We start from the raw sequence: 27,072 nt of genomic DNA on the forward strand, positions 1-27,072 counted from the left end.
GAGATGGAGGTATCCTTGTGGTGTTAAACTTACCTAAAACTGCAGCTGCTTTGGTTTCTGCCAGGTCTTAGGCAGTTGCATTGGCTACTCTGGTGTAAAAGAAAATAAGTGTTCTGTCAGTTAAAATCCAGGTAACAGGTACCTACACAAATCTATGTAATCTTTATTTCTGACTAATGAAGTTATACTAAACTCCGACTTGTTTGCAGTGCCTGTTTCATGCATAGTTTGCTTTGTTTACTAGCATAATGCTCTTGACAGGGATGAGCTGGATGACATGTTACAATACTTACAATTGTAGGTCAGTTTTCATTTAAAAAAAAAAAAAGTTAATGAAACACATGACACATCGTGACAACCCAGACAAATAAGGAAAACTTTAATGATGCTGTATTGAGTTTTAAAATAACTGCATTTCATTAGAGAATGAAATATGAAATTTAAAATAAGGAAAATAAAAATTGGAAGCTTTCTGCATCTAGATGTTGGTACTGTGTAATGGTCTGTTTAAAGGAAGAGAATCAGTATTCAGTCTTCTCTTTTATTAGTAGGTCTTACATTTATTGTTAATTTGCTATAGGGAGATATATTCTTATGAATTATTGTAATAAATGTCTACCTGTTGGGTTATGCATGCTGAATTAATAGTATAAACATTGATATGGCAAAAGGAACTGAAGAAGCATGAACATTTTACAGTCTATAGTATCTGTAATGCATCTTGGCAAAGAATAAATTGGAGATGCTTAAAAATTCAACACAATTAATGGAAACAGTTGAATACCATTTTATTGAATCAGAATTTGCATTAATACATATCACTTATTTTAGGATTATTAAGACAGGCCATGCAGTTACTGTAATGTTCATTCTCTGGTCATTGTCTTATTTTGCTTACATACTCTTTATAGGCATATAGGATAATATGACAGACTAAACTTTTTGCACTAAAATTATGTCCTAGGTATTAAGTGCTGCTTGTGGAAGGTTGCACGTGAGTGTCTGGTGTGTGTATATGTAGGCGGAAAAAAACCCACGGGAATGTAAGTCGGTAACTCTTATCACTTTTGAGGGACATCTTGTTTCAATTGTAGTATTTCTCTTTTATTTTAGAGGAAGCCCGCATCTAAAGGGAACCCCACATTATAAGGAGGAACAATGTGCTCCTTCATTAAATCTAGAAATGAAGAAAGTGCTGGACTTGCAAACGTCTATCACAAGGTATGCTTACTAATCATGTCTCAAGAATTTTTCCGCATATAGCGGTTACTTGTTAAAAACTGAAGGGGAAACTGGATGGAAAAAACTTCTAGTAAGTTTTTAGACTTATTAATAGTAAGGACTAATAGTTACTAATAGTAAGTTACTAATAGTAAGTCTGAGAAGGTAAAAAAGTAAATTGCTGTTTAAGAATTCTTTCTGTGCTTGGCTATACTGATATTTTTGGCATATAGAAGAATATAGCACATGTATGTTCAGTATTACATTATGTTACTATAAATATGTTTGTCCTTCAGCTCACAGTATGGGTTAGAGATTTCATGGAGACATAGGTACATAAGAGCAAAACTGCCTGTAGCATTTCAGCATTTCTCCAGCTGCTGCAGAGGGGCCCTGTTTGTCCTGGAAAAACTTTTTGTTTACCTCTTCTTTTCTTTGTGGTGATTGCCTTCCCTATAAATAAGCTTTGAACATGCTAAATAAGTGTGTGTGAAAAGTTGGTGAAACTCCATAGCATTGGGGTGGGGTGGGAGAGTAACAAAGTGCTATTTGGCAAGAGGCCCCATAGGAGAAAATGGATGTTGGAAGAAATGCAGTATATATTGGAAAAAGGTTTTCTGGGAGGCTGCAGGTTATCTGCGTGGAAATAGGTTAACAATAGTTTTCAGAATTTTAGGGAAGGATTTAGGAGAAGTCTAATTTCTGCTTCATCAATGAGCTTAGACCATGGGTTAGAAAGTGGTGTGGATTATTTACAGCCTAGGCAATATTGGTAATTTTCTAGGATAGATGAATAATTGATTGTTGACAGTAATGTCTTACGTTTAGTCAAAAGCATTAAAATGATATTCAGCAGTTCATATACCAGTTAAACAGTTACTCTAACAATACAGACTAGTTCACGAACTCTGATTCCTGGAGAAAAAGAGAGACATATACCATATTTTGTCAGCTTGGTACCTTTACTGTCTAGAGGATTTTGGCACTTAGTTTGTGACTTATTTGATGTAACTTTTCAACATAGTTGCTGATACAAGAAGCAGTAATATGGTGTTTGTTGCATTAATTGATTTTTCTGTGACATTGATTTGAGATGCAGTTTTTTAGGGAATGACAAATACGTTTGTTAGTTTGCAGTCCATGTTAGAGGATCTACTTGTTGCTACTGCTGATGGATTTCTCCATCTCGTTCACTGGGACGGTATGACCAATGGAAGGAAGGCCATCAACCTATGTACAGTTCCATTTTCTGTGGACCTGCAGTCTTCTCGAGGTAGGTTTTGGGTTTTTTTAATGCTTATGATAGATAGTTCTCTATTGGCGAAATACCATCTAACATAAAATATTATCTCTGTTCTCAAGCAGAGATGAGAAAAATGTGCCTTTGTAGATGTGAATAAAATAGTCTGTTTAAATCAGTTTTTTCTGTGAAGTAATCAGTAAACAACTGAAAAGTCTGTTGGCTTGCAATGTCACTGTGTTCACATATTTTTAAATTACTGGTATTTTCTCAGCAGGTTCATTTTTGGGCTTTGAAGATGTTTACATCAGAGATATGGAATACTGTGCCACGCTTGATGGTTTTGCAGTTGTTTTTAATGATGGCAGAGTTGGTTTCATTGCACCAATGTCAAGTAGATTCACTGCTGAGGTATATTTCCTTTAGTATTTCTAGCATGCTCTCTACAATAAATGTGTTTTCCTTGGTCTCTACATTTCAGTTAGCTTTCTATTATAAATTCTGTTCAGCTGCAAAGAAATTAAAATTTATCAACTGTTTAAGAGATAACGTAAGAACAAGACTATATTTCATACCATAATTTGAACTAGATTGTTCTAGGGCTAGTACCTGTGTATGGGAGAGCATAATTGATAGTAGATTTAATTTTTGTGTATTGCTTCAAAATGTCATTATAGTTCTGAGATCTTCTCACTGTCTCTGCAACAGACTTCCTGTTGCTAGTTATAAGTGAGGTGATAAGAAGTGGTTTCTCCTATGGCAAAGTATCATAGGTGCTGTTTCTAGCTTTTAGCCATAATCAAGCCAAACTCTTAGCCTAACTCTTAGAATAGTGACAAGCATACTTCAGAATTTGTTTTAAAGGAGTCTTTTCCAAGTTAAGTGTTTTCTTACCTGTAATTCAGCCTACGGACTGTACTACATTGTGTCATTAGATCTCTTCATCTTAATTACAGAAAACTCAGAAGGATTTGTGTAGTCTGTCCCAAACTCCTTCCCACACAGTATCTGTGATTTCAGCTGTTGCAGATGGGAATTTATTTTCCTGTTTTGTGTTTTGTCTTCATCCTTAGTACCATCTACTGATTTTTTAACGCAGTATCAGGGATATTCTTGCCTTTCAGGTATTGACTTGCTTTGGTTATTCAGAGCTCTGATAAACAGTTTCCTTACATACTGGCATCTTTCTGTAGTTTTTATTAAGAACAATGAAACCAGTTTTACATATACCAGATTTTGTTTATCTCAGCCATGTCGGTTAATACTGATATTTGCAACAGAAATTTTTTGAGGTGATGAAGGTCAACTGGCAGATCTTTAATAAGGCGTACGTGGGTATTACCCAGGCAGAAGCTGACTATTAGGAATAAAAGCACTGTTTAACCAAAAATTCTGTGAATTCCTTTCTTTACAGCAGCTCCATGGTGTTTGGGCACAAGATGTGATTGATGGAACTTGTGTGGCAGTAAATAACAAATACAGGCTAATGGCATTTGGATGTGCCAAGTAAGTTTTGTAAGCCTGGTTCATTGCGGGGGGAAATGATTTCATTATAAAGCTTAAGTACTAGTTTCTTCTTACCAAGTTGTGTTGCAAGAGCTATAAAGATGAAAACAATTGGTCTTCCTAGAAATAGTATAATCTGCTCTGCCAAGAAGGTAGGAGGGAAGAAGAAAGAAATGGTTGCTTGCTCGAATTGCAGTTTAAACTGATGCTTGCTGTTCAGCTCTGGAAAAAAAGTAAAAGGTAGCTGGACCAGTAGTAAGGATTGGAAAGTGCTGCTGTCCCAGTTAATATCAAAACAGGATTATAAAGTCAGTTTTAAGCAGCTAATTGTAATAATATTGGACAAGAATCAACACTTCGTACCCAACTGAGAAAATGCTCTGTGAAGTGTTGATTTGGTCAGGAAAAATATTGTCTGTTTGAGTAACTGTGAGTATGTATAAATTAAATGTTGCGAAAGTGCTTTTAGTGTGTTTTGCTTATTGCTCCTTCAAGACAGTCCCTCCTGTGTAATACTGCTTTAGCTGGTCTAGAGTGCAGCTTTTTTTTTTTTTTTTAAATTGTATTTTATTCGGTTTTTAGATCATTCAAAAGATTTGGGTAGTTTAGTCTTCAATTGTCTTCTTAAGAAATAGTATTCTTGGTTGTAGTAACAATGCAGTGTGTTGGTGTTTGCCTCTGAAACGGGAATAGTTACTATAATTCATTGGTCTTGGTATGCGTTAGTACACTCCTGATGAAACTTTAGCACTTGGTGAATACTGACTTCCCTCATGGATTGTCTTGCAGTTGGAACCCATAAATATATGTGGATTGTGTGTGCATGTGTATTTTCAGAGAATCAAATAGTCGTAGTGCATTGGTTATTACAGGGCTGGTGTTTTGGGTCCTCCACTGTCTTCTGTAAAGTATCTTACAGATTTGTTTCATAAAGTTCTTTGAGTGTTACTTGACACAATGTTTCTGTTCTAGATAAATTTGGTATTGGTGAGAAAAAAGCAGCTTTTGTTAACCTCTTGAAACTGATGAGAAATCCAAATGATCTGTAATCTAAAGCATGTGTAATCTCTTCCAGCGGCTCTGTGCAGGTTTATACAATAGATACCACTACTGGCGCCATGCAGTTTTCTCATAAATTGGAGCTGACACCAAAACAATATCCTGGTGAGCTACTTTTATTGCTAGAATTTTCCAGCTGTTTTTACAGCATTAAAGAATATTTTTATCCGTGGCTAGTTAACAACTATTTGTTGTTTGCATTATCACCAATGGGATCAGTATTTACTCTTGCAAGTTTGTAGTAATTTACTCTTGTGCATTTGTTCTTTTAGCTGCTTGCTTTTAAGTGACTTTTGGATGTGTTTCATATGTGAGGGTCTGGGGATGTTTTTGTTGGTTTTTTTTTTTTTTTTTTTTTTTTTTTAACTAAATCTGAATCTGAGTTAGCCGTTTACAGACAGTGCTGCTTCTGGTTGTCTGTTTTTAAATGCTGCAGATCTTAGTAGTTCCCACATGTAGTCTTGAGATTACTTTTCCATTACTCACCTGAGAAAATGACAGATTATTGTCAAAACTGATAATGAATATAATAGAGGTGTGAATTAACTTGAAATAACTGACATGTAGGGTATAGGAAAAAATTGAGTAATTCAGCACCCTGCCTGAACTGCAGTGAACAAAAACTCAATGGAATTTTTTGTGTAGTAGTAATGAGCATTGCAGGCTTGAGAGTGAGGAACATACAAAGTGGGTAAATTGCATCCTCAGCTGAAAATGTGTGTGCCTAGTAGGTTTCAACAAAAAAATCAAATCTGTAAATAATAGAGTTTTACAGTTGTGCTAAATGCCATGTTAGAGGTTTCAGTAGAGGAATATAAAATCTTTTGTCCTAAAAATCATTTTACCATAATTGCAGTTCTATGGTTGCATCATAGCACAGTGTATTTCTGGGCTGTTTTCATGTATTCTTAGTTTCCTATGAAACCGTGTATTGGAAAGAAAACGTGAATTCTTCATTTGCTACTTATTCATTTTGAGATGGTCAGTTTGATGAATGCAACAGTTAATTGAAAAATCAAATATTTATTTCCATATATTTTTGTTTCTACTCTTATGGTAAAAGCAATTGAAGGACATTTGATGTTTTTCACATGGTATTTTATTGTCTGTTTTTAAACAGATATTTGGAATAAAACAGGACCTGTTAAACTAATCAGATGGTCACCTGATAGCTGTGTTGTGATGGTGACCTGGGAATGTGGAGGCTTGTCCTTATGGAGTGTTTTTGGTGCTCAGCTTATCTGTACTTTAGGAGGTGATTTTGCGTGAGTATTGTTAATGAAATTGTAAAAGATTTTATTAGAAACCTTTATTTTTCTGATTGAAAGCATTTAATTAGAAACTAATTCACTGAATTAGCTTTTAAAAATATTTTTCTGTTATAATTTCGTAGATATTGGAATCATTGAATAATATTTAGGAAGGGATCATTTGAATATAAATGAAAATGTATCATTTTCTTTGTCTAGTGGTCTTTTTGGCCACAAAAGCAAATGACCCTAAAGGCAGGCTTTAGCAGGCAAATATTAAAATTCCCTCAATGCCAGTATATATTTGCTGAAAATGTGCTAACATCCAGAAATCACAATTCAAACAGTTTATGCTAGACATCTGACAATTGCATTGCCTTTCATACAGTGTCATGGATCAAAAAGGCTTTATAGTTTGAGGTGAGGTTCAGTATCAAACCATATGACAATACAAAGATAGGAAGATAATTTCTTATTTTGATGAAGTAGAAGTCCAAACTCAAACTTGTTCTGTTCTTTTTTAAGGTATCAATCTGATGGTGCCAAGAAGGACCCTCTAAAGATCAGTTCTATGGTAAATATGAATGTAAAAATGCTATAAGAGGATGGCTGTTAATTTTTTACATTATTTTTAGTAAAACAGATTTTCAGAAAATCAAACTGGCTTTCTTTAGCTTTATTACTTTTAAAGAGTAAGGTGCCTTTACTACACTTCCTAACACCAGTGTGTTGAAGAAAGAGGGAAAAGGGGACAGCTGATGATTTCCCCCCACCCCATGTATATGCCTGATCATGAAGTGTGCATGGCATGCCTTTTATTGGCTTTGCTTTTAATATTAAGAATGAACACTTAGAGTTTTCCTTAATATCTTTTTGGTTTTTAATCTGGTGCTGTATTTCAGAATACAGTGAGACACAGAACAACACTAATTGTAAACTAACTTACTTCTCTAAAATTACTAGCTTAACCTTGGCTGTTGAAGTAGTTTAGCTCAGAATATGAATTCAAGAGAAACTTAACTGCTGTTGTTTTAATACAAACTAATTAATATGAAATCCTGCTAGTCTGTCAAATCAGTAGATGTTGTTAAATATCAAACACAATCTTCAAGGCCTCATTTACAAACCATGATGAATTTTGTACAAGACTTCTAGTATAGCCTAGTTGCAATGAAGATTGACAACTTAAAAAACTCATCCCAAGTGGATGTACATGTTTGCAAGAACAGGACAATGTACCTTTTAAAAAAAACCCCAAGATTGAAATTCTGATACCATTGAATTTAATGAACCGAATGTAATTTTGGGGATCAGGATTTTTTCGTACCTGATTCTGTTTGTGGAGTTTGTGTTAATTGCTTTAAGCTGCAAACAAAACAGTCTTCATTACTCATGTGAATGTCTTGCATAGTTACTTTTCATTTAATCATCATTTTTTACATAAAAAAGAAAATAATTTAAACTAGATTCTTACTGTTCCTTGTGGATTTTACTGCTGTGGATTACTTATGATTCCTGTGATGATATGTTTTAGAACACCAAACTGTGTGTTTTTTTACCAGGCTTATGTCTCTCATAAGATAAGTTACAGTAAGTTTCTGTAGTTCTTATTTTCTGAGAATATATAGTGTTGGGTGTAGGTTTTTATTATTGTTATTCTTTTACATTCAGACCTGGGGATCAGAAGGGTATCATCTGTGGGTTATTGATGGGAATTCTTCTTCAAGCATGAAGCCTGAAAGAGATGCAAATAATGAAGCTCGCCAATTTGGTATTCTGCAGTTTAATTTCATCAAAAGCGCACTCACTGTTAACCCTTGTATGGTAAGTTTTTTGTTTATAAATACATCCTTATTTTAGCATGTATTTCCAGTTTTCGGGTGAGCTGAGTTATTCTCTTAACAGGTTTTAAGTCTGGTTTGCAATCATTAGACTGGTCTTCCTTTTTTGTCATAGACCCTTTAAAATGGTACTTTGAAAATATTGCTATGCAATACTGTAACATAAAACCTACTGATACATAGTGATACAAAAACTGAGAACTGCCTTAACGCTTATTTTTCATATTGTTTACGTAGAACTTCTTAATATATTGGTCATGTGCTTTCCTTTGTTTTCTGTACATGGAGTGTGAGGTTTCTTTTGGTTTTTTGTTGTTTTGTTTTGTTTTTAATGTAGAGTAACCAGGAACAAGTCCTTCTTCAAGGAGAAGATCGCTTGTATTTGAACTGTGGAGATGCAACGCAGGCTCAGAATCCCAGAAATACTTCAGCACACTCTGAACATAAGCCTAACAGGGAAAGAGGCCCATTTTCAGATGGCAGTTTAGATTCTCAGGGTTTAAGCACTTTACTAGGACACAGACATTGGCATGTTGTACAGGTAATTGTTGCTGGTTGCCCATATGTGCTCTGTGCTTGCAGGAGTTTTTATAGAACTGGAATTTGTAGTTGATGTCATCAGTCTCTGCCATACCCTTTTCCTCTAGTGTGAGAGCATTGCTTTTTTATTGCCTCTTGGGTTTCCCGGTACAGCTTTTTCTTATTGCCAAATGGTAAAGGAATGTTGGCCATTTCAGCCTTGTGGCTATGAGTTTGCATCCTAGCCAATAAAAAAAATCTAAATATCTTTTTGACTTCAGGAAGGAGTAGTTAAATTACTTTCCTGTGCTTTCAAAGGGAGAATAAGTGCAACATGCAAGAAATCTTTTAAGGATTTCTTCTGTTATTTATCCAAATTACTTTAAGCATATTCAGCTGATGAATACAGCCTTCAGACTTTGGCTGTATTTTCAGGCAGTCTTAGGTGGCATCTATTTAAGCATGTAATTAAAACTTCACAATTTCAAGCTTGCGAAGAAGAAATTATTTCCAGCGTGGTAATGGGAGAGACTCTATTTTCTCTGTAATATGGAGGAAAAATTAAATAACTGTATCTGTAATTCTAGTGTGTGTTCTTCCACGCTTGAATTGGTAGATATTTTTCTAAATAAAGGTTTTTAAAAAGTCCTCAAGATTTTGTTTTTCACATAGTAATGAATCGGTATTATTAAACAGCATTTGACTCTAGGCATGAATGTCAGGTTCTAGATACTGTTGAATTTCCACTTTAGCTGGCCAGGTAGCTCTTCTGTCTTCTGAAACTGGTGTGGGAGGGGGAAGTCCTCATTCTGTGTAGGAGTAAAACTAACACAATTGGAATTACTGTGTGGAGCAACATACCCGTGAGAACAGCCAGTGGCTGGGTAATGAGAGCACCTGCCTGCCTTGTATCAGACCAAGGACTGAAGTTTGAACCTGGATTTGTATCATCCCATGTGACATGAAGAATCCAGGATCAAGATTTAATTTGACATATCCCAGTCAAGTGCTGTCATAACAAAGCTTTTGGATGTGCTGGTGTGTATTTCTGATAGGGTTAGAAATTTCATGCCAACACTGAAAGTCTATCCTGAATGCTGTGTTTATCAAAACTTGTACATTCCCATGAAATTCTCATGGAAGAGAAGTACCTAGTGGGGGAAGAAGAGAAAATTTTGACTATTAATCTGTAATGCAGTATTAGCTGTTGTATGTTGTTAATACATTTCTGTATTTCTTGTATTAAAAACAGGCTAACATTTAGGCTTCAGTAACTTTCTTGAGGGAGGGGAAGTAATTGTATTTAAAAAAGAAATCCCAACATTAAAAACCTTTAAACCAGTGTTTTGGAAAAACACGGACATTTTACAAATTCCTTTAGAACATTATAATTAGTCACTACTTTAATGGTGCTTGGTATACTTATGTGGCTTTGGTTTTCTCTTTTTTTTTAGATTCATAGTACATATCTAGAGAGCAACTGGCCTATAAGGGTGAGTTATTTTAAGAATATGTTCTTGCTTCTTTAAAAGTATTGGGTTTTTATAACTGTTCCTTAGGGTTGGATGAGCTCTGGAAGATGAAGTAATTGTTTTAAATTACAGAAAGAAGAATATGTGTTGGGCCGTAAAGTAGAAAACATGAAGATACTTTACAAGTTTTGACGCTGACATTATATTACCTTGTAGTGATGTACTTGGATAGGATATATCATTTAAATAAGTTCCCTCCTGAGGTTCTGGGGTTTTTCTCTTTGAACAGTTTTCAGCTATTGACAAGCTTGGACAGAATGTAGCTGTTGTTGGCAAGTTTGGTTTTGCACATTATTCTTTACTCACCAAAAAATGGAAGCTGTTTGGAAACATTACCCAGGTGAGAGGTTATGGTACTTTATTCAGGCATACTGGGGAGGTTGTATTTGTTGGAACGTGACCCTTGGAGAAAATGAAAAAATACCTTTTTAAAATAAACCACCTGTAGACACACTCAGGATTAGGGATGCTGGTTTTGCATGTGTTTTTCATAAAATGGCTGAAACACTTACCTTGTGGTTTTGGCACAATAATTTCTGTCTGATTATTAAAAGCTTTCCAAATCTGAGTATGTATAGTCAGACACTTACTCCCATATGTCTTATCTGAGAGTTTGTGTGAGGCATAGCTTTGGATGCCAAGCTTGTAAATTCTGGCCAGAAACAGAAAGCTAATTTGAGAGAGTTCAGGGATGCCAGTAGCATAAGGAACTGTGGAGCTGTGTTTTGTATGATGATGTTTGTCCTTCACATGTTATTCTTTAGTACTTTGGTTTTTTTTAAACAACAAAAACTTCCTATATATAGATTGTCTTGCCACTATCAGTAAAGCTTGTAGAGATCATGTATGGCTTTCAGAAATTACCCATAGAATGTACATGTGTATGTGTATATAAAAATACATACATATAGGTCATTTGCTTGCTTTTTTCATTTCAGGAGCAAAATATGATGGTAACAGGTGGCTTAGCGTGGTGGAATGACTTCATTGTTCTTGCATGTTATAATTTAAATGATCATCAGGAAGAGGTGAGGTATTTTTTTTTTTTCAAAGTAAATAAATCATGTTTAGAATATCTGATCTGTTCTATAGTAGTATTATAAATATGAAAAGCTTGCTCAGTCACTGAGGGGAGCTGGTCTGGAGCCGGCCTGATCTGCAGCGGAGCAGCAGATCTTGGCACACAGCGGGGTTTCGTGAGGCAGGGAAATGCCAGGGCAGTGGAGAGACCTCCCAGGAGCTGGCAGCTCCCATGAGAAACACTGGCGAGGCCTGGGCATTGCCAGAGGAACTGTGACCACCTCTATACCTATACAAAGCAGCCTGGGGAGTGTGAGCGACCAGGAGTGCTGCCAACAGAGTGGGCCAACAGAGCATGGCGCGTCAGCCAGGGCATGGTGTGGCAGTTTGTGCTGCAGTTTGCATGGAAGTGCTTGCAGGAAGGGTGTCGTCACCTTACCAGTTCAAGAGGTGAGTTCAGTTGGTGCTCATCACCCTCCCAGAAGGAGCTTAGCTATGGTGTCCACACAGCAGAAAGCTACATCCTCTGCTCTCACCAGACTGATGTGGCTACCCAGATGGAGCTCCCATGAAAATGTGCAGCCGTCCAGGTCGCGGGCTGCAGGACATGCCAGAGCCTTTCACTGGTAAGGGATGGCGGTAGTGAGAACAGCTGTGTGAGGTGTGACCAGGTGGACGATCTGCTCAGCCTGGTGGCAGAGCTATGAGAGGAAGTAGAAAGGTTAAAGAGCATCAGGGGGTCTGAGAAAGAGACAGGCTGGCGGAACCATGCTCTGCCCTCCCTGAGACAGAAACAGGAACAGGCACCAGAAAAAATGCAAGATCAAGGGGATCCGGTATCCTCCCGCCGCCAGGCTGAAGGCAGTAACTTAAAGGAAAGGAGTGAATGGAGGCAAGTCCATGCTCGGGGTGGCAGGCAAACCCCCTCCTTGCCCACCTCACCTTCCCAGGTGCCTCTGTACAACAGGGATGAGGCTCTGGATGTGGAAGGCCAGTCAATCGATGTGGATGATGGTCCTTCTGTACCAGAGGTGTTGCCAAGGTCAGAAAGGCCTACCCCCCGTATCACGACCACCTCCACAAGGAAGAAAAGACAGGTTACAGTTGTACGTGACTCCCTTCTGAGAGGAATAGAGGGTCCAATGTGCCGGACAGACCCTCCTCTTAGGGAAGTCTGCTGCCTCCCTGGGGCCCGGGTTAAGGACATCGCTAGGAAACTTCCTAGACTGGTATGGCCCTTGGGCTATTACCCATTATTGCTCTTCCATTTGGGTGGCAATGAAGCAGCGATGTGTAGTCCAAGGGCAATCGAAAGTAACTGCAGGGCCTTGGGATGGTTGGTAAGGGAAGCTGGAGCACAGGTAATTTTTTGCCCTCTCCTTCCAGTTGCTGGCAGCGACATTGGAAGAAACAGACGGACCCAGTCTATTAATACATGGCTCCGTGGCTGGTGTCACCGCCACAGTTTTGGCATTTTCAATAATGGGATGGTCTACATGGCACCAGGCCTGCTGGTGTCAGATGGGGACCTTTCTCAAAGGGGGAAGAGGGTCTTTGCTCACGAGGTAGTGGGGCTCATTGACAGAGCTTGAAACTAGACTTGAAGGGGGAGGGGGATAATATCAGGCTTGCCAGTGGCAAGCTGTGGGATGACACACCAAGGTTAGAGGGACAGGGTGCTAGCGAGGGCCCTCAGCCTGTTGCTCTGAGACGTGCTGCCTACACTGCAGCACACCTGAAGTCTTACGGAGATGAGCCAGGGGCTCCTGAGGTAATAGGAGCCAACAGGAAAACACCAGTGAAGTAACTCAAAGGAATTAAGGAGTGTTCCTCTAAGAAGGTGACATGGCTGACAGCCCAGCTGAAGTGCCCCTACACCAATGCATGCAGTGTGGGCAACAAACGGGAGGAGCTGGAAGCCACCATGCTACTAGAAAGCTATGACCTAGTCACCTTTACTGAAACTTGATGGGATGAATCCCATGACTGGAGTACGGCTGTCTGGCTACAGGCTGTTCAGAAGGGACAGGTGAGGAAGGAGAGGCAGAGGGGTTGCCCTCTACATCAGGAAATGGATAGAGTGTGAAGAGCTGTCTCTGAAGAATAACCACAAGCAGGTTGAAAGGTTATGGGTAAGACTGAGCCAACAAAGGGAACCTTGTGGTCAGTGTTTACTACAGGGCACCTGATCAAGGAGAGCCTATTGATGAAGCCTTTTTACTCCAGCTACAGGAGGCATTGCGCTCACAGGCTCTCATCCTGCTGGGGGACTTCAACCACCCCAACATCTGCCGGAAAAGTAGCACAGCAAGCTGTAGGCAATCCAGGAGATTCCTGGAATGCATTGAGGATAACTTCTTAAGCCAGGTAACACACAGCCCTACCAGAGGGGATGCAATACTGGACCTGATGGTCACCAACACGAGTGAGCTAATCAGTGACGTTGAGATTGGAGGCAGCCTTGGCTGCAGTGATCATGCACTGGTGGAGTTTGCAGTCCTGAGGGATATGGCTCAGGCGAAGAGGAAAGTCAGGACCCTGAATTTTAGGAAAGCAAAATTCCAGCTCTTCAAGGAGTTAGTCAATAGGACCCCCTGGGAAACTGCCTTCAGGGGCAAGGGAGCAGAACAGAGCTGGCAGATCTTTAAGGATGCTTTCCATAGAGCACAAGAGGTGTCAATCCCCAGGGGTAACAAATCTGGAAAGGAAGGCAGGAGACTGGCATGGCTGAATCGAGATCTGCTGGTCAAACTGAAGGGCAAGAAGGAAATGCACAGGCAGTGGAAGCAGGGACAGGTATCCTGGGAAGAGTATAGGGATGCTGCCTGGTTGTGTAGGGATGGGGTCAGGAAGGCCAAGGCACAGCTGGAGCTGAACTTGGCAAGAGACACAAAGAATAATAAGAAGGGCTTCTAACAGGTATGGCAGCCAGAAAAGGAAGGTCAAAGAAAGCGTACCCCGCCAATGAACATGACTGGCAAACTGGTGACAATGGATGAGGAAAAGGGTAAGGTACTTAACAACTTCTTTGCCTCAGTCTTCACTGGCAACCTCTCTTCCCACACCTCTTGAGTGGATGGACCGCAAAACGGGGACTAGGGGAGCAAAGTCCTTCCCACTGTAAGAGAAGATCACGTTCGAGGCCGCCTGAGGAACCTTAACATACCTAAGTCTATGGGACCTGACAAGATGCATCCCAGAGTGCTGAGGGAGTTGGCTGATGTAGTTGCCAAGCCACTCTCCATGATATTTGAAAAGTCATGGCAGTCAGGGATAGTCGCCGGTGACTAGAAAAAGGGAAACATTGCACCCATTTTTAAAAAGGGTAGAAAGGAGGACCCTGGGAACTACCGACCTGTCAGCCTCACCTCTGTGCCTGGGAAGATCATGGAACAGATCCTCCTAGAAGCTACACTGAGGCACATGGAGGACAGGGAGGTGATTCGAGACAGCCAGCACGGCTTCACCAAGGGCAAGTCCTGCCTGACCAACCTAGTGGCCTTCTGTGATGGAGTGACTACATCAGTGGGCAAGGGAAGAGCTATGGATGACATCTATCTGGACTTCTGTAAGGCCTTTGACACAGTCCCCCACAATATCCTTCTCTCTAAATTGGAATTGGAGAGATCGAGAGAATAGTGGTCAACAGCTCAATGTCCGGATGGAGATCAGTGACAAGTGGTGTCCCTCAGGGGTCCATATTGAGGCCAGTGCTGTTGAATATCTTCATCAATGACACAGACAGCGGGATTGAGTGCACCCTCAGCAAGTTTGCAGGTGACACCAAGCTGAGTGGTGTCGTTGACATGCCTGAGGGACAGGATGCCATCCAGAGAGACCTGGACAAGTTTTGAGAAGTGGGCCTGTGTGAACCTCATGAGGTTTAACAAGGCCAAGTGCAAGGTCCTGCACCTGGGTTGGGGCAATGCCCGGTATCGATACAGGCTGGGGGATGGAGGGATTGAGAGCAGCCCTGAGGAGAAGGACTTGGGGGTAGCGGTGGATGAAAAGCTGGACATGAGCTAGCAACGTGCGCTCACAGCCCAGAAGGCCAACCACATGCTAAGCTGCATCAAAAGAAGCGTGGCCAGCAGGTCAAGGGAGGTGATTCTGCCCCTGGAGCACTGTGTCCAGCTCTGGGGTCCTCAGCACAGGAAGGACATGGACCTGTTGGAGTGGGTCCAGAGGAGGGCCACAAAAATGATCAGAGGGGTGGAACAGCTCTCCTATGAGGACAGGCTGAGAGAGTTGGGGTTGTTCAGTCTGGAGAAGAGAAGGCTCCAGGGAGACCTTACTGTGGCCAAAATTTTAGTCCTTAAAGGGGGCTTATAAGAAAGACGGAGGGAGACTTTTTAGTAGGGTCCGTAGCAATAGGACAGGGGGTGGTGGTTTGAAACTAAAGGAGAGTAGATTCAGACTGGATATAAGGAAGAAATTTTTTACAATGAGTGTGGTGAGATACTGGAACAGGTTACCCAGAGAGGTGGTAGATGCCCCATCCCTGGAGACATTCAAGGTCAGGTTGGAAGGAGCTCTGATCAACCTGATACAGTTGAAGATGTCCCTGCCCACTGCAGGGGGGTTGGACTAGATGACTCTTCAAGGTCCCTTCCAACCCAAACTGTTCTATGATTCTATGATACATAGGTGGCTTTTGGTCATGTTCAGAAATTCTTTATTAGTATGTAAGTAATTCTTTGCAGAAAAGTCTATTATTGCCATTAAAATCTATTTTCTGCTGACTACCATGAATCTACTCATTGTTCTGAAAGCTTTGTAATATTATTGCATGCTAGCATGAAGCCTGTTTTGAGGTATCTAGTTACAGTATTTTGGGACACTTTTGTAAGGTTTTAAATTAGATGGGCAGAAGAGCTTTGCTTACTCTTTGCTTTTTAGAACTGATGAATAAAGATCCTTCCTTATGTTTGTTGTTCAGTACTTCAGATTTGACTGTACTGTTCTTTAACGACTTTGTGATATAATGCGATGGATAAAACATTTGATGAAACAAAAGCCCAGTAATGTGCCTTATTAGAAATCCTTGACAGTCATTCCACAAAAAAAGAAAATAATTGAATGTGCAATTACTATTAGTTTGTTGGTAAACAGAACCTGTATTCAAACTACTCCTTTTCCTTGTAGCTGAGAATCTACCTGCGAACGTCTAATCTTGACAATGCATTTGCACACATCACCAAAGTGCAAGCAGACACGTTACTACTGAGTGTTTTCCGGGACATTGTAATATTGTTCAGAGCAGATTGTTCCATTTGCCTTTACAGTATTGAGAGAAGGCCTGACGGGTGAGTATCAGTATTTAAATGCTTTGGCAGTAATGTACTTGTCAATCTGTTCTCGGCCTGAGTCAATTCTTGTGATAATATGAAGTTGTTTGATAACTTGTGGAGTCAGATTTTTAAAATACAGAGGGGTGTTTGTATGCACAAGCGATAGTTCATGAGTGTTGTCACTTGCCTGCATGCAGATATGCACAGTAGATGTGGAGGTAGTGACTGAGATATGTGCGTTTCCAGCTGTCTGTGCAAACATGTTCTAGCTGATAGGGACTTGGAAAATGAATGTAAATAAAAGAAAAAGGTACTAAAAGACACTCACATATTTGAATATTTTTAATAAAAAATGCTTCTAACATTGGAAGTAGGAATTGGTGAAGGTGGCAGAGTAGCAAAGATGAAGAAAGAAGTTTGTTCTGTGGTGTGGTTGTGGGGAGCTATTTTGGTGCAAAAGAGGTAGCATCATAAGACCCACATACTTTCAGACAGTTAAGATTTGTGAACCTAAGGAAGAGGTGAAGATTCCCAGATAGTTTTTTGAAGTGCCTAAGCAGGTGATTTTTCTTACTGTTCATCTTGGTTTCAGCAAGAAGGGACCTTTCTCTTTTTTTTTTAGCAGAAAGCGAGCTGTTGATCCACTTTAGAGGAAAATATTTTCAATACTTTTCAAAGAAAACTCCAACAAAATCCAAACCCTGGAATTGTCTAATTGAAGGGTGAATAGAGTCTTACTCTGAAGTATCTGATGTTGTCTTCTATCCACCCATAGCTGTATTCCCCCAAACTATCAAGATAAAGTAGCCCAGCTTGGGTTTATTTGGTAACTTTATGTAGAGTAGATGTGTGGGCCTGTGGGATTCCTGGTTAAAGGGAAGTCATGTTGGGCTGTAGAGTAAACTGTTTGCTGAGGTTAAGTTGCTTACTTTCATTAGGTTTACTTCAAGATATTAATTTTTTAAGTACTATTTTAAAATTACTAAACTTAGTCATCTTTCCTTTCAGTCTTAACCCTACTGCCAGTATCCAAGTTCTTCAAGAAGTGTCCATGTCTCGGTACATTCCTCATCCTTTTCTTGTAGTGTCTGTTACGTTGACATCAGTGAGGACAGAGACTGGCATCACCTTGAAGATGCCTCAGCAGGTAACAGGTCTATAGTGCTCAAAATTTAAAAGAATTGGTGCCTGGACTTGTTAGCTTAGTCCTCAAAGGTTACCTGGCTGATAAATGAATCCTAAATCAGTGGTTCTTTTATGTAGTAAAATGCAGAAAATGTTTTTTCTGATGCTTGTTACGTAGACATTTTGTGTGTGAATTGGAGGTGATGGGTGGAAATAAAATCCAAAGTCTTACTTCTATTTCATATCTACTCTTGTCATCTTGTAAAGTTTCGGGCCAAATCTTGGAGGACAAATTAAACTTAACTATGTCAAGGGTATGTTTCTCCATTGTGTATTAAAAGTTGAACACCAGAGCAATCCATGGCATTAGGAAGTGCCATTCTTGCAGGCTTCATTACTCAAAGAATAAACATAAACCCAGAAAAGATGGCATATTACCCTATAAGGTTACTTCTAGTCAATTTCCTGCTACACTTAAATAAAGTAAGATAATCTCTCCCACTAGTTAGGTCAGGAGGTAGGCCAACAGCCAAACAATGACTAAGGTGTGAAGGTGAAGCCCTGTCTTAACTCCAGGAAATTATTCAGGCCACTGAAAGCACAGTGCAAAGAGAACTTCGATTTTTGTTGTCTGTGGTATGAACAAATTAAGCTTAACTATTTGAGTAGCTGCAGTATGAAGCGTATTTTCTCATCAGTGCAGCTGTCTTAAGGTAGTGCAGAAGTTGCGTGGTCTATGAGGCAAGCCTGTAGACATGTGAAGGTATGTATTTTCCTCCACATACCAAAGCCACTGGCAGATATGAAAGTAATGGCACAGATGTAAAATCTGAACGTTTATGCTTGCTTCCTTCAGTTCATTCAAATTTAGTGGCCCACAATGCTGAACGTGTGTCCTGAGACTGACACAGTCTTACACAAGGGCACAAAAGGCAACATGCTTGTGGTTTTCTGGTCTGTCTTGCCATGAGACAGTGTCCTTATTCCTCAACTACCTGACCTGTGGTGTTTCCTAATTTTGCGAAAAAGCTACTGAAACTTTTTAGAGCACTAGTAATATTTTAAACTTAGCTTCAGACTGAACAAATATTATCCCTTTTCTTTCTAACTAGAAGCCCATAGGTTCAAACTTTGTCAATCCTCCTGATCAAAAGAAAAGTATTAATGTTAGCAGTGAATATGACAATGCACTGTAGACAAAGTCACGTGTCTGATTTAGCAGAGTGTGTCAGCCTTTTCAGTGTTGTTACCTATTAGTGACCTTAACCCCTGCTGCAAATTTGCCATACAGACCCTCTACCATGTGTTTTAAAACTAAACTTCATGCACAGCATGGTATTAGCTCCAGTGACTTGGTTTAAAATTAGCATGAAACAGTTCTGAAATAAATCTTTAGAAAAAATACTTTGCTTTCTTGATACACCTAACTAGAAAGATTTTTCTCTAACTGCAGCTTCTAAAAGTTCAAGATGCTGTACAAGTGTGGCTAAACTCTTTTTGGCTCAACTCTTTTTGGCTTGTCTACCAGTGTTAGTCTTTCAGTCAGATACTGGCAATCATATAGTGGTGATACTGATAAGAATACAGAGCTTTGGTTTTCTTAAAATGCTGGTGGCTTGCCCTTGCCAAGAGGCATAGTTGGAAAAAGCCCATATCAAACAAACACATGGAATGAGTCCAGTGAACCAGAAACCTTCCAGTATTTACTCCTTTGCCCAAGAACTACATAAATGAATCTATCTGTAGGTACTTAGTTCTACTTGATTTTTCTGAGTCATTCTGCATTGAATTTGGTTGTTAGTCATCTCTGTATGGCAGTGCAGTTAATTTACTCTTTTTATTCTGGGTTTGTATTGTGGTTATGGGTAAAATAATACATTCAAAAAGCTTAAATAATTTGCATAATACTCTTTTATCCTTAGGCTTGTGAGGCTGAAAGTATTATGCTAAACTTAGCAGGACAACTCATCATGTTGCAAAGGGATCGATCTGGACCCCAGATACGAGATAAGGATAATAATCCTAATCAAAGGAAGCATGTGAGTAAATACGTGTGGAATATTGTATATGGCTTCAAAGCTGTTGTCAGTGACTGAAGAAGTTGTGGAAGGGAGTGGTCCAGGCATAAAGAAAAGAGGTCTGTAATGCAAAGCAGCGTCTATGCTTACAGGCTGAATTGTTAGTTGGAAGTAAATCGCTAGTCCTGTGATTTTTTTTTTTTTTTCTCTAAGAATCTGTGAAAAGTTATTACGTAATTGTGTGAATGTCTAACTAAAGTATTTATGTGTGTTTGCTACTTGTATTGCACTGACAGATAAACGTTTTAAGTGTAAAGGTCCTGTGCAAAATTTGGTATGCACTAATGACAGAAAATCTCCAGTCTATCTAAAACTGTTCTGTATGTTTATGGAACATGATCATTTTTTGCAGAGTATGTTTACGAAGTTCCTAAAACCAACAATAATATAAATCAGTGACTGAACTTTTTGTTTTTTCTGTGCCAATGAAGAACACTTTGGGAAAGTGAGATCTGAAAAGTTTAGATGAAAAGTTGTTTGCAGCTCAATCAAACACTAGCAAATTTGGTGTTTGTAGTAATTTTGTCAGTTCTAAGTTGGACTCTTGGGCCAACTGAAGAAGCAGAGAGCAGGTTTTTATTTTCCTCCCTTATTCTCACTGCTCAGGCTTCCTGACTAAGTATAAGGAGCTTAAAAAAAAAGAAAGAAATGTCTTTTGAGTTAATGTAAGTAATAAGTGGTGTTTTCGAAGGTGCTAGGGTGGAGTTAGGGGATAAACAGATTTGTTTCTTCTTTGTTAGAAGAATAACATGTTTGAAAAGAGTAGTTCTTAGCTGAAAAAAGAGTTCTTGTGAAGAGGGTAAAAAAAAAAAAAGAATAATTAATTCTGATTTTTTTTTTCCTTAAATAGCTGCCTTTTTGTGCTCCAGTTGTCCTAGCCCAGTCTGTTGAAAATGTATGGACTACTTGCAGGATCAACAAACAGAAACGTCACTTATTGGAGGCTCTGTGGCTCAGCTGTGGTGGGGCAGGTATGAAAGTCTGGCTTCCTCTGTTTCCCAGAGATCATCGAAAACCGCATTCCTTTCTGTCAAGACGGATCATGCTGCCTTTCCACATCAACATATACCCATTGGCTGTTTTGTTTGAAGATGCCTTGGTTCTTGGTGCTGTTAATGACACTGTGCTCTATGACTGTTTATACACTCAAACCAGTGCTAGAGAACACTTAGAGGTTCTCTTTCCTTTCTCCATTGTTGAGAGAACCTCTCAGATCTACCTCCATCACATTTTACGCCAGCTCTTGGTTAGGAACCTCGGTGAACAAGCCTTGCTTTTGGCCCACTCCTGTGCCACATTACCATACTTTCCTCACGTACTAGAACTGATGCTTCATGAAGTGCTGGAAGAAGAAGCTACCTCGCGGGAACCCATTCCCGACCCTCTGCTTCCCACTGTGGCGAAATTCATTACAGAGTTCCCCCTCTTCCTGCAGACAGTTGTTCATTGTGCTAGGAAGACAGAATATGCCCTGTGGAATTACCTTTTTGCTGCTGTTGGAAACCCGAAGGACTTATTTGAAGAGTGCTTAATGGCCCAGGACTTGGACACAGCTGCCTCTTATCTTATTATCCTACAGGTAATGGTATATATATTGCAAGGGAGGTCATATTTACTAATGTTGTAGTATTTAAAAAATATTGTCATACCAAAGTTACGCATGTTAAACAAATTTTTAATTTAACAGTTTTTTGTTGAGGTTATGTCCAGTTATAAAGGGGGGAATATCATGCAGTGTAAGTAGTTAGTTTACTGTTATAAAAAGGAAAAATAACAGCATGCAATTTGCTTCTTCTAATCTCTGGTATACTCGAATGTGACATGATGTGGCTTGACTTAATAGGACTTTTGTTGCTCGATGGCAAAAGCAAATGACTTAATTATCCTTTGTTACTTGCAGAATATGGAAGTTCCAGCAGTTAGCAGACAACATGCTACTCTCCTATTTAATACTGCCTTAGAGCAGGGAAAGTGGGATCTTTGTCGTCATATGATCAGATTTCTTAAAGCCATTGGCTCTGGAGAAACAGAGACACCTCCAGCTACACCAACAACTCAGGTTTGTGATGAAAATAGTAAATACTGTGCATGAAACCTTGTATGATTAATCTTGCTATTATACAGCCTGTTTGCTCCTTTGACTGTATGTTTGGGTTTTCTTGGTTTTAGGAACCTAGTTCAAGTAGTGGCTTTGAGTTCTTCAGACATCGCAGCATTAGTTTATCCCAATCAGCAGAGAATCTCCATAGCAAATTTAACTTGACAAAAACACTGAGTATGCCCTCTGGCCCATCTGGAAAAAGGTAATTTGTAGTAATGTCCTCTCCTTCCCCACTTCGTTAGGTACTGTACTAACTCTCTTACCAATTTAAGTTATAGAAGTACATTATATGATAATAGTTAGATTTGTCATGGTTTCCCTCCACATCGTTCTGCATTTGTCTTTTCCTGACGCTCGTAATGCCTGTGCCTCTCTCTTACGTCTTGGGAGAATATATTCTCACACATGTAAATATATGTGTGTGTTTGTATGTATATATACATAGGCACACTTAGATGGATATTGCGGACCAAAAGCCTCTGAATCCACTGGGTGCAAATGTAGTAATTTAAATAGCTAGTGAGAGTGCATGCCTTGTATTTGAAGGATCTGTTTTCCTGAAAGATATGTCTTGCAGAGCTCACAGTACTGCAGCATCATAGTATACATTGCACTGTGATACTATGCACATCTTGATCTAGCAGTGTGTTGCCAAGCCGTAAATAGAACCTTTTACAGCTTGGGATGAATCCCTCTTAAACTGCTCTATACAGAATTCGTATTGATCGGTGTTAATGTTCAGAAGCAGCACTGAGCTGGAATTCATTATTATCTTGGTTTTGGCTTTTTTTCCCCATATAAGACCTTCAAAACAATCTTAGTACAAATTCAAATGCTTTTATGTAGTAATTTTCCATACAAGTACTATCTTAAGAGTTTTGATGGGAAGGGTCCTAGACTAATACTTCACGTGTTCTCTAAACTTGTTTCTCAGAAGTCACTCTGCAGTGGCATCTGTCTTTTATCTCTCCTTCTTTACTTTTTTTCTGCATTGCTAATAGTTTAATACTCTATCGACACTGCTGCTGTTGTAACTTCCTTCCCTTATTTCACTCACCCATTGAGGCAGTAGGATCTTCTAGAGAACATAAATAGCAAGGAATGGTGGAAACTGCTTTTGTTGGTACACAGAAAGCTACTACTCTGGTCATTCGATGTACTGTGGTTGTGGCCAACAGCCTTTATGACTCTGTTTTATCAGTCTTAATGTCACTGTTCTCTGGTCTGTCTATAGGTGGAGTAAAGACAGTGACTGTGCCGAGAACATGTACATTGACATGATGCTCTGGCGGCATGCTCGGCGTCTGCTAGAAGAAATCAAGCTGAAAGACCTTGGCTGCTTTGCTGCACAGTTAGGCTTTGAGCTGATCGGCTGGCTGTGCAAGGAGCGAGCCAGAGCTGCCCGCGTGGAGGATTTTGTGTTTGCTTTGAAAAAGCTACACAAGGATTTCCTCTGGCCATTTCCAGTCATACCGGCGTCGTCCATTAATTCACCTTTCAAGAATGGAAAGTACAAGACAGGTGCTGTAACGTCTGAGTTGATTTGGACTAGGTTTCCCTCCTGCAGTCCTACACCCGTCAGTCTGAATCTGTCCTTCCTTGGTTCAGCCAAGCAAAGAACAGGCTGAAGCTTGCCACCTGCACAGCTTTATCACACAGGATGTGTTTTTTTGAAGGGTTTCTGTTTAGCACAGATGGCATCTCTTGTGTAGTCTGATTACACTGCTGTTTCTGTTGAGGTTTCTTGCTTTCTCAGGTGGACTGAACTTGTGCAGATGTTGACTTGAACGTGGATATTGCTCTTTGACATAAATTCTGCTACAGAAAATTACTAAAATCAACATTCTTATATAGTCTTTATATGAAGTTTTGATTAATTTTTTTATATTTAACAAAATAACGTCCCTAATATTTGAAATTTTGCTTTATGTTAAGGGGTAAGAATTTTGAGGACTTGCTGTAAACCTCCTTTGTATTATTAATCTATCAGTTCACTAGTTTATCTTCTTAGGGCAAAGTTGATACTAGCTGCCAAGTCTTCCTATTTTTGGTAGTAGCAGCACCATTATTTAGTTCTATTGATGCTAACACTTTATTGGCTGATATTTCTTTTATGCCAGTGCTGACATAAAAAGCTGATCAGAAATTCTTGAAAACCTAAACTTGCTGCATTCCCTTACTTTTGGTGATCCCTTAGCAAACTAACTGAATATTGACTTAGATACATGTTTTAGCTTTCTGAAATGCCTGGAGATAACTTCCCAAATTTCTTTTTTGATGGTTACATGACTTTTCTTTGGTGGGTTCTTTTTTTTAGCCGTGGGGGAGCAGCTGCTAAAATCGCAGTCTGCAGACACCTTTGTAAACATGGAAATGGACACAGGGGTTTCACACGCACCTCGGAGTCGCAGCTGGCTTGGCGCTATCAGCTCCTCTCAGAGAGAGATTGACACAGTTTCATCCCATGGACCACACATGCAAGATGCATTCCTTTCTCCTTTGCTAAGTAAAGGTTAGTCACTCTTACTTCTGTCTGCTTATTGGAAGAATGCACCCGGAAGTACGCACTTATATTTTGGTATTTGCATGCCACTGCTGTATTGTTGCTTCTCAGCTGCTGAAAACCATAATTCAGAGGAGAAAAAAAAAAAAAAAAAAAAAAAAAAAAGAGGACTTGTTGAAAAGTGAACTGAAATTTTTACAACAGAAAGACAATGCCCATGTCATACATCTCTAAGTACTTGAACTAGAATATGAAACTGTTATTTGCTGAAGTTCCTGTCTGTGACGATAACTTGAAATTTAGTATTTTTACAGTCTGGCTGGGAAGAGTGTCCTGAGTTTTTTTTTATCTTTGTATTTTGCACAGGTTGGCCTCTTGCATGGGTTGGCACTGTTCTAATGCATGAACTTTGTGCTTTTGGATTTCTTTAGAAAGATAGAAGATACATTCTTTATTGAGGAAGTTGAGGAAATTATAGTCCCGTATAGTTTTCTTTTTTCCTATGGCCTTGTTTAAATCGCTTTTCTAAAAGCTCAAATGTATGATCAGCTTATGAAAATACAAAGGGGAATTTTATTCTCTATGCATCTTTCTGACCACAGTCAGAGACAGGAAATATTTGTCTGACCATTCATCTCTTTTTTTTTTTTTTACTCCCTCTTGTGCTCAAGCACAGAGCAACATTTTCAACAGTGTCTATGTCATGTGATTTCCACTTTATTAGGGGAAAGACCTAAGTACTAAGTGTGAACCACAATCTCCCCAAGATGCTAGGGCCTCCTGTGAGAGGCAGAGCACTTGGAGCTGCTATTTCACAAGTTGATGGTCTTTAAAAAATGAAGAGAGAGTGAGGTTCTCTCCCTCTGCTGGGGCACCACCTCATTCTACTTTCACTCCTGTTTCTCTTGTTTATTACTTCTGAAGACTGCAAGAGTGCGTTAGGTTTAAGTAAGTTTGAACTCTCCAAAAGAGAACTCTCAAAAAAAGCATAATTTAAATGGGGAAAATTTATTTATCTTTTCATTGCACTATCTTGTACTGCTGTCTGCCACTACCACTGTTTCTGTAAACAAGTATCTCATTTTTTTCTGAGCTGGATGAAGACCTTTGAGTTCAATGGACTTTGGTATGCATTTTGAAGCAGCTTATTTCTAAAGTGAAACTAAATTAATAGTCTTTAAAACATTGCAAGCTGAATTCTAATAGTAATAATTTCACAAATAACTAATCCAGCAGTGGTATTCATGGGCAAGAAGCTAATAAAATAACTTTCTGACTTTCTAAATATTTTCCACAGAAAAGATGCGTCTACTTTAATATGGAAACTGTTCTGGAGGGTGGGTGCCTTCCTTATTCACGACTATAATGGTTTTAGCTTTGCTGTTACTGTTCCTGTGAAAGTTCTGTACTACATCTACTCTTCATGTTTTTATTAGAAACACTTATTTCTTTTTTGTAATCAGTGCAGGTAAATCTTTACATTACCAAGCATTCAGAATCTTCAGGCTTTTGTATGAAGAAAAGAACTTGCTATTGCATCTTCATTTTTACCAAAGTTAGAGGTGAAGAAAGCAGTATCTTTAGACAGACTGCAACCCTTCCTACAGACTTAATTGTAGGACTATGGTATGTAAGAGGCTGTCACTGGGCTCTTACAATGATCGCCAACACATCTTTAGGATCTCTTATTGATATTATTCTGCAAGATTATTTTTATTTAATAGAAAAACTACTGCATTCCTGCAATAATAATTCTACCATATAGTGTCACAAGAAGAATGCTGAAGTGGAATCTGCAGCATGCCTGGAGTAACTTCTTACCACTGTGATACACAGTGAAGCATTACTGTGTAATTTGTCAGTTTCTATAGGAAGTAGTTCAGAAATTCTGAGTCTTACTAAAGTAAGTAGTTTCTTTCTCCCTTATGTTTCTGAGTGTTTTTGGTAGGTGACGAATGCAGCATTGGTTCAGCAACGGACCTGACTGAAACAAGTTCTGTGGTGGATGGTGACTGGACCATGGTGGATGAAAACTTCTCCAGTCTAAGTCTAACTCAGTCAGAGCTTGAACATATCTCTCTAGAACTGGCTAGTAAAGGGCCGCACAAGTCACAGGTCCAGCTGCGGTAAGTAACGTAATCTTGGCATTTGAAACTTAAAATGACTAGTATGCAGCATGAGGAGAAAGAAACACTGTCTACAGAATCACACTAGGATTTTGTCTTCAGAGTGGAAAAAGAAATGAGTAGACTGTTTTTCCATATAGGTACTTGCTACATATCTTCATGGAAGCAGGATGTCTGGATTGGTGTATTATCATAGGCCTTATCCTCAGAGAATCTTCAGTAATCAACCAGGTTTTCAGTATAATGCAATCCTCTGATATTGATGGAGAAATCTGTCAGAATATCAAGACTGGCCTATATGCTGTTGACAAATGGGCTTCTACAGATTGGTAAGTGTTATTTTCCTCCTTCATTTTCATTCCAGTTGTCAATAATTAGTTACCTAAAAAATAACTTTTGAGTTATCTCAGCCCGAGCTGAAACAATTATTTAAAAGCACTTCTGCAGAAAATTTCAGGACAGCCACGTAATACAGTTGTGATCAAACTGGAAAAAAACCCAACAAACCAAACCCAGAACAACCAACCCTCCAACTTTTATTGTTTGATTATGGTTGCCTTTTTCTCTCTGTTTATAAAAAAAAGTCTCTGTACAGGAAGGATTATAGAAGATATTCATTTATATTAAACATCCCCCAAGAAAAGCTGCTTTTCAGGCATA

At 39.2% G+C, this 27,072-nt stretch overlaps 1 protein-coding gene across 9 annotated transcripts in view; it reads left to right on the forward strand.

The window, feature by feature from the left end:
- RIC1 (RIC1 homolog, RAB6A GEF complex partner 1) overlaps nucleotides 1-27,072 on the forward strand; it is a 56,669-nt gene that overhangs the window by 26,246 nt on the left and 3,351 nt on the right. For 2 of the 9 annotated variants that reach the window (XM_082337200.1, XM_082337195.1), the window contains 22 exons: nucleotides 1,114-1,221; nucleotides 2,352-2,494; nucleotides 2,736-2,872; nucleotides 3,876-3,967; nucleotides 5,043-5,131; nucleotides 6,147-6,291; nucleotides 6,802-6,850; nucleotides 7,948-8,100; nucleotides 8,455-8,658; nucleotides 10,091-10,129; nucleotides 10,398-10,508; nucleotides 11,107-11,196; nucleotides 16,334-16,494; nucleotides 17,488-17,626; nucleotides 19,527-19,643; nucleotides 20,533-21,261; nucleotides 21,583-21,741; nucleotides 21,852-21,985; nucleotides 23,018-23,304; nucleotides 24,101-24,295; nucleotides 26,223-26,412; nucleotides 26,553-26,741. In XM_082337200.1, coding sequence (XP_082193326.1) covers nucleotides 1,114-1,221; nucleotides 2,352-2,494; nucleotides 2,736-2,872; nucleotides 3,876-3,967; nucleotides 5,043-5,131; nucleotides 6,147-6,291; nucleotides 6,802-6,850; nucleotides 7,948-8,100; nucleotides 8,455-8,658; nucleotides 10,091-10,129; nucleotides 10,398-10,508; nucleotides 11,107-11,196; nucleotides 16,334-16,494; nucleotides 17,488-17,626; nucleotides 19,527-19,643; nucleotides 20,533-21,261; nucleotides 21,583-21,741; nucleotides 21,852-21,985; nucleotides 23,018-23,304; nucleotides 24,101-24,295; nucleotides 26,223-26,412; nucleotides 26,553-26,741 — 3,660 coding nt within the window. Of the gene's footprint in view, nucleotides 1-1,113; nucleotides 1,222-2,351; nucleotides 2,495-2,735; nucleotides 2,873-3,875; nucleotides 3,968-5,042; nucleotides 5,132-6,146; nucleotides 6,292-6,801; nucleotides 6,851-7,947; nucleotides 8,101-8,454; nucleotides 8,659-10,090; nucleotides 10,130-10,397; nucleotides 10,509-11,106; nucleotides 11,197-16,333; nucleotides 16,495-17,487; nucleotides 17,627-19,526; nucleotides 19,644-20,532; nucleotides 21,262-21,582; nucleotides 21,742-21,851; nucleotides 21,986-23,017; nucleotides 23,305-24,100; nucleotides 24,296-26,197; nucleotides 26,413-26,552; nucleotides 26,742-27,072 lie in introns of those variants that run through there. The other 7 variants (XM_082337197.1, XM_082337198.1, XM_082337196.1 and 4 more) reach the window with 7 other exon arrangements.

The sequence above is a fragment of the Platalea leucorodia genome (assembly GCF_965183815.1).
Source record: "Platalea leucorodia genome assembly, chromosome: Z".
Taxonomy (NCBI): domain Eukaryota; kingdom Metazoa; phylum Chordata; class Aves; order Pelecaniformes; family Threskiornithidae; genus Platalea; species Platalea leucorodia.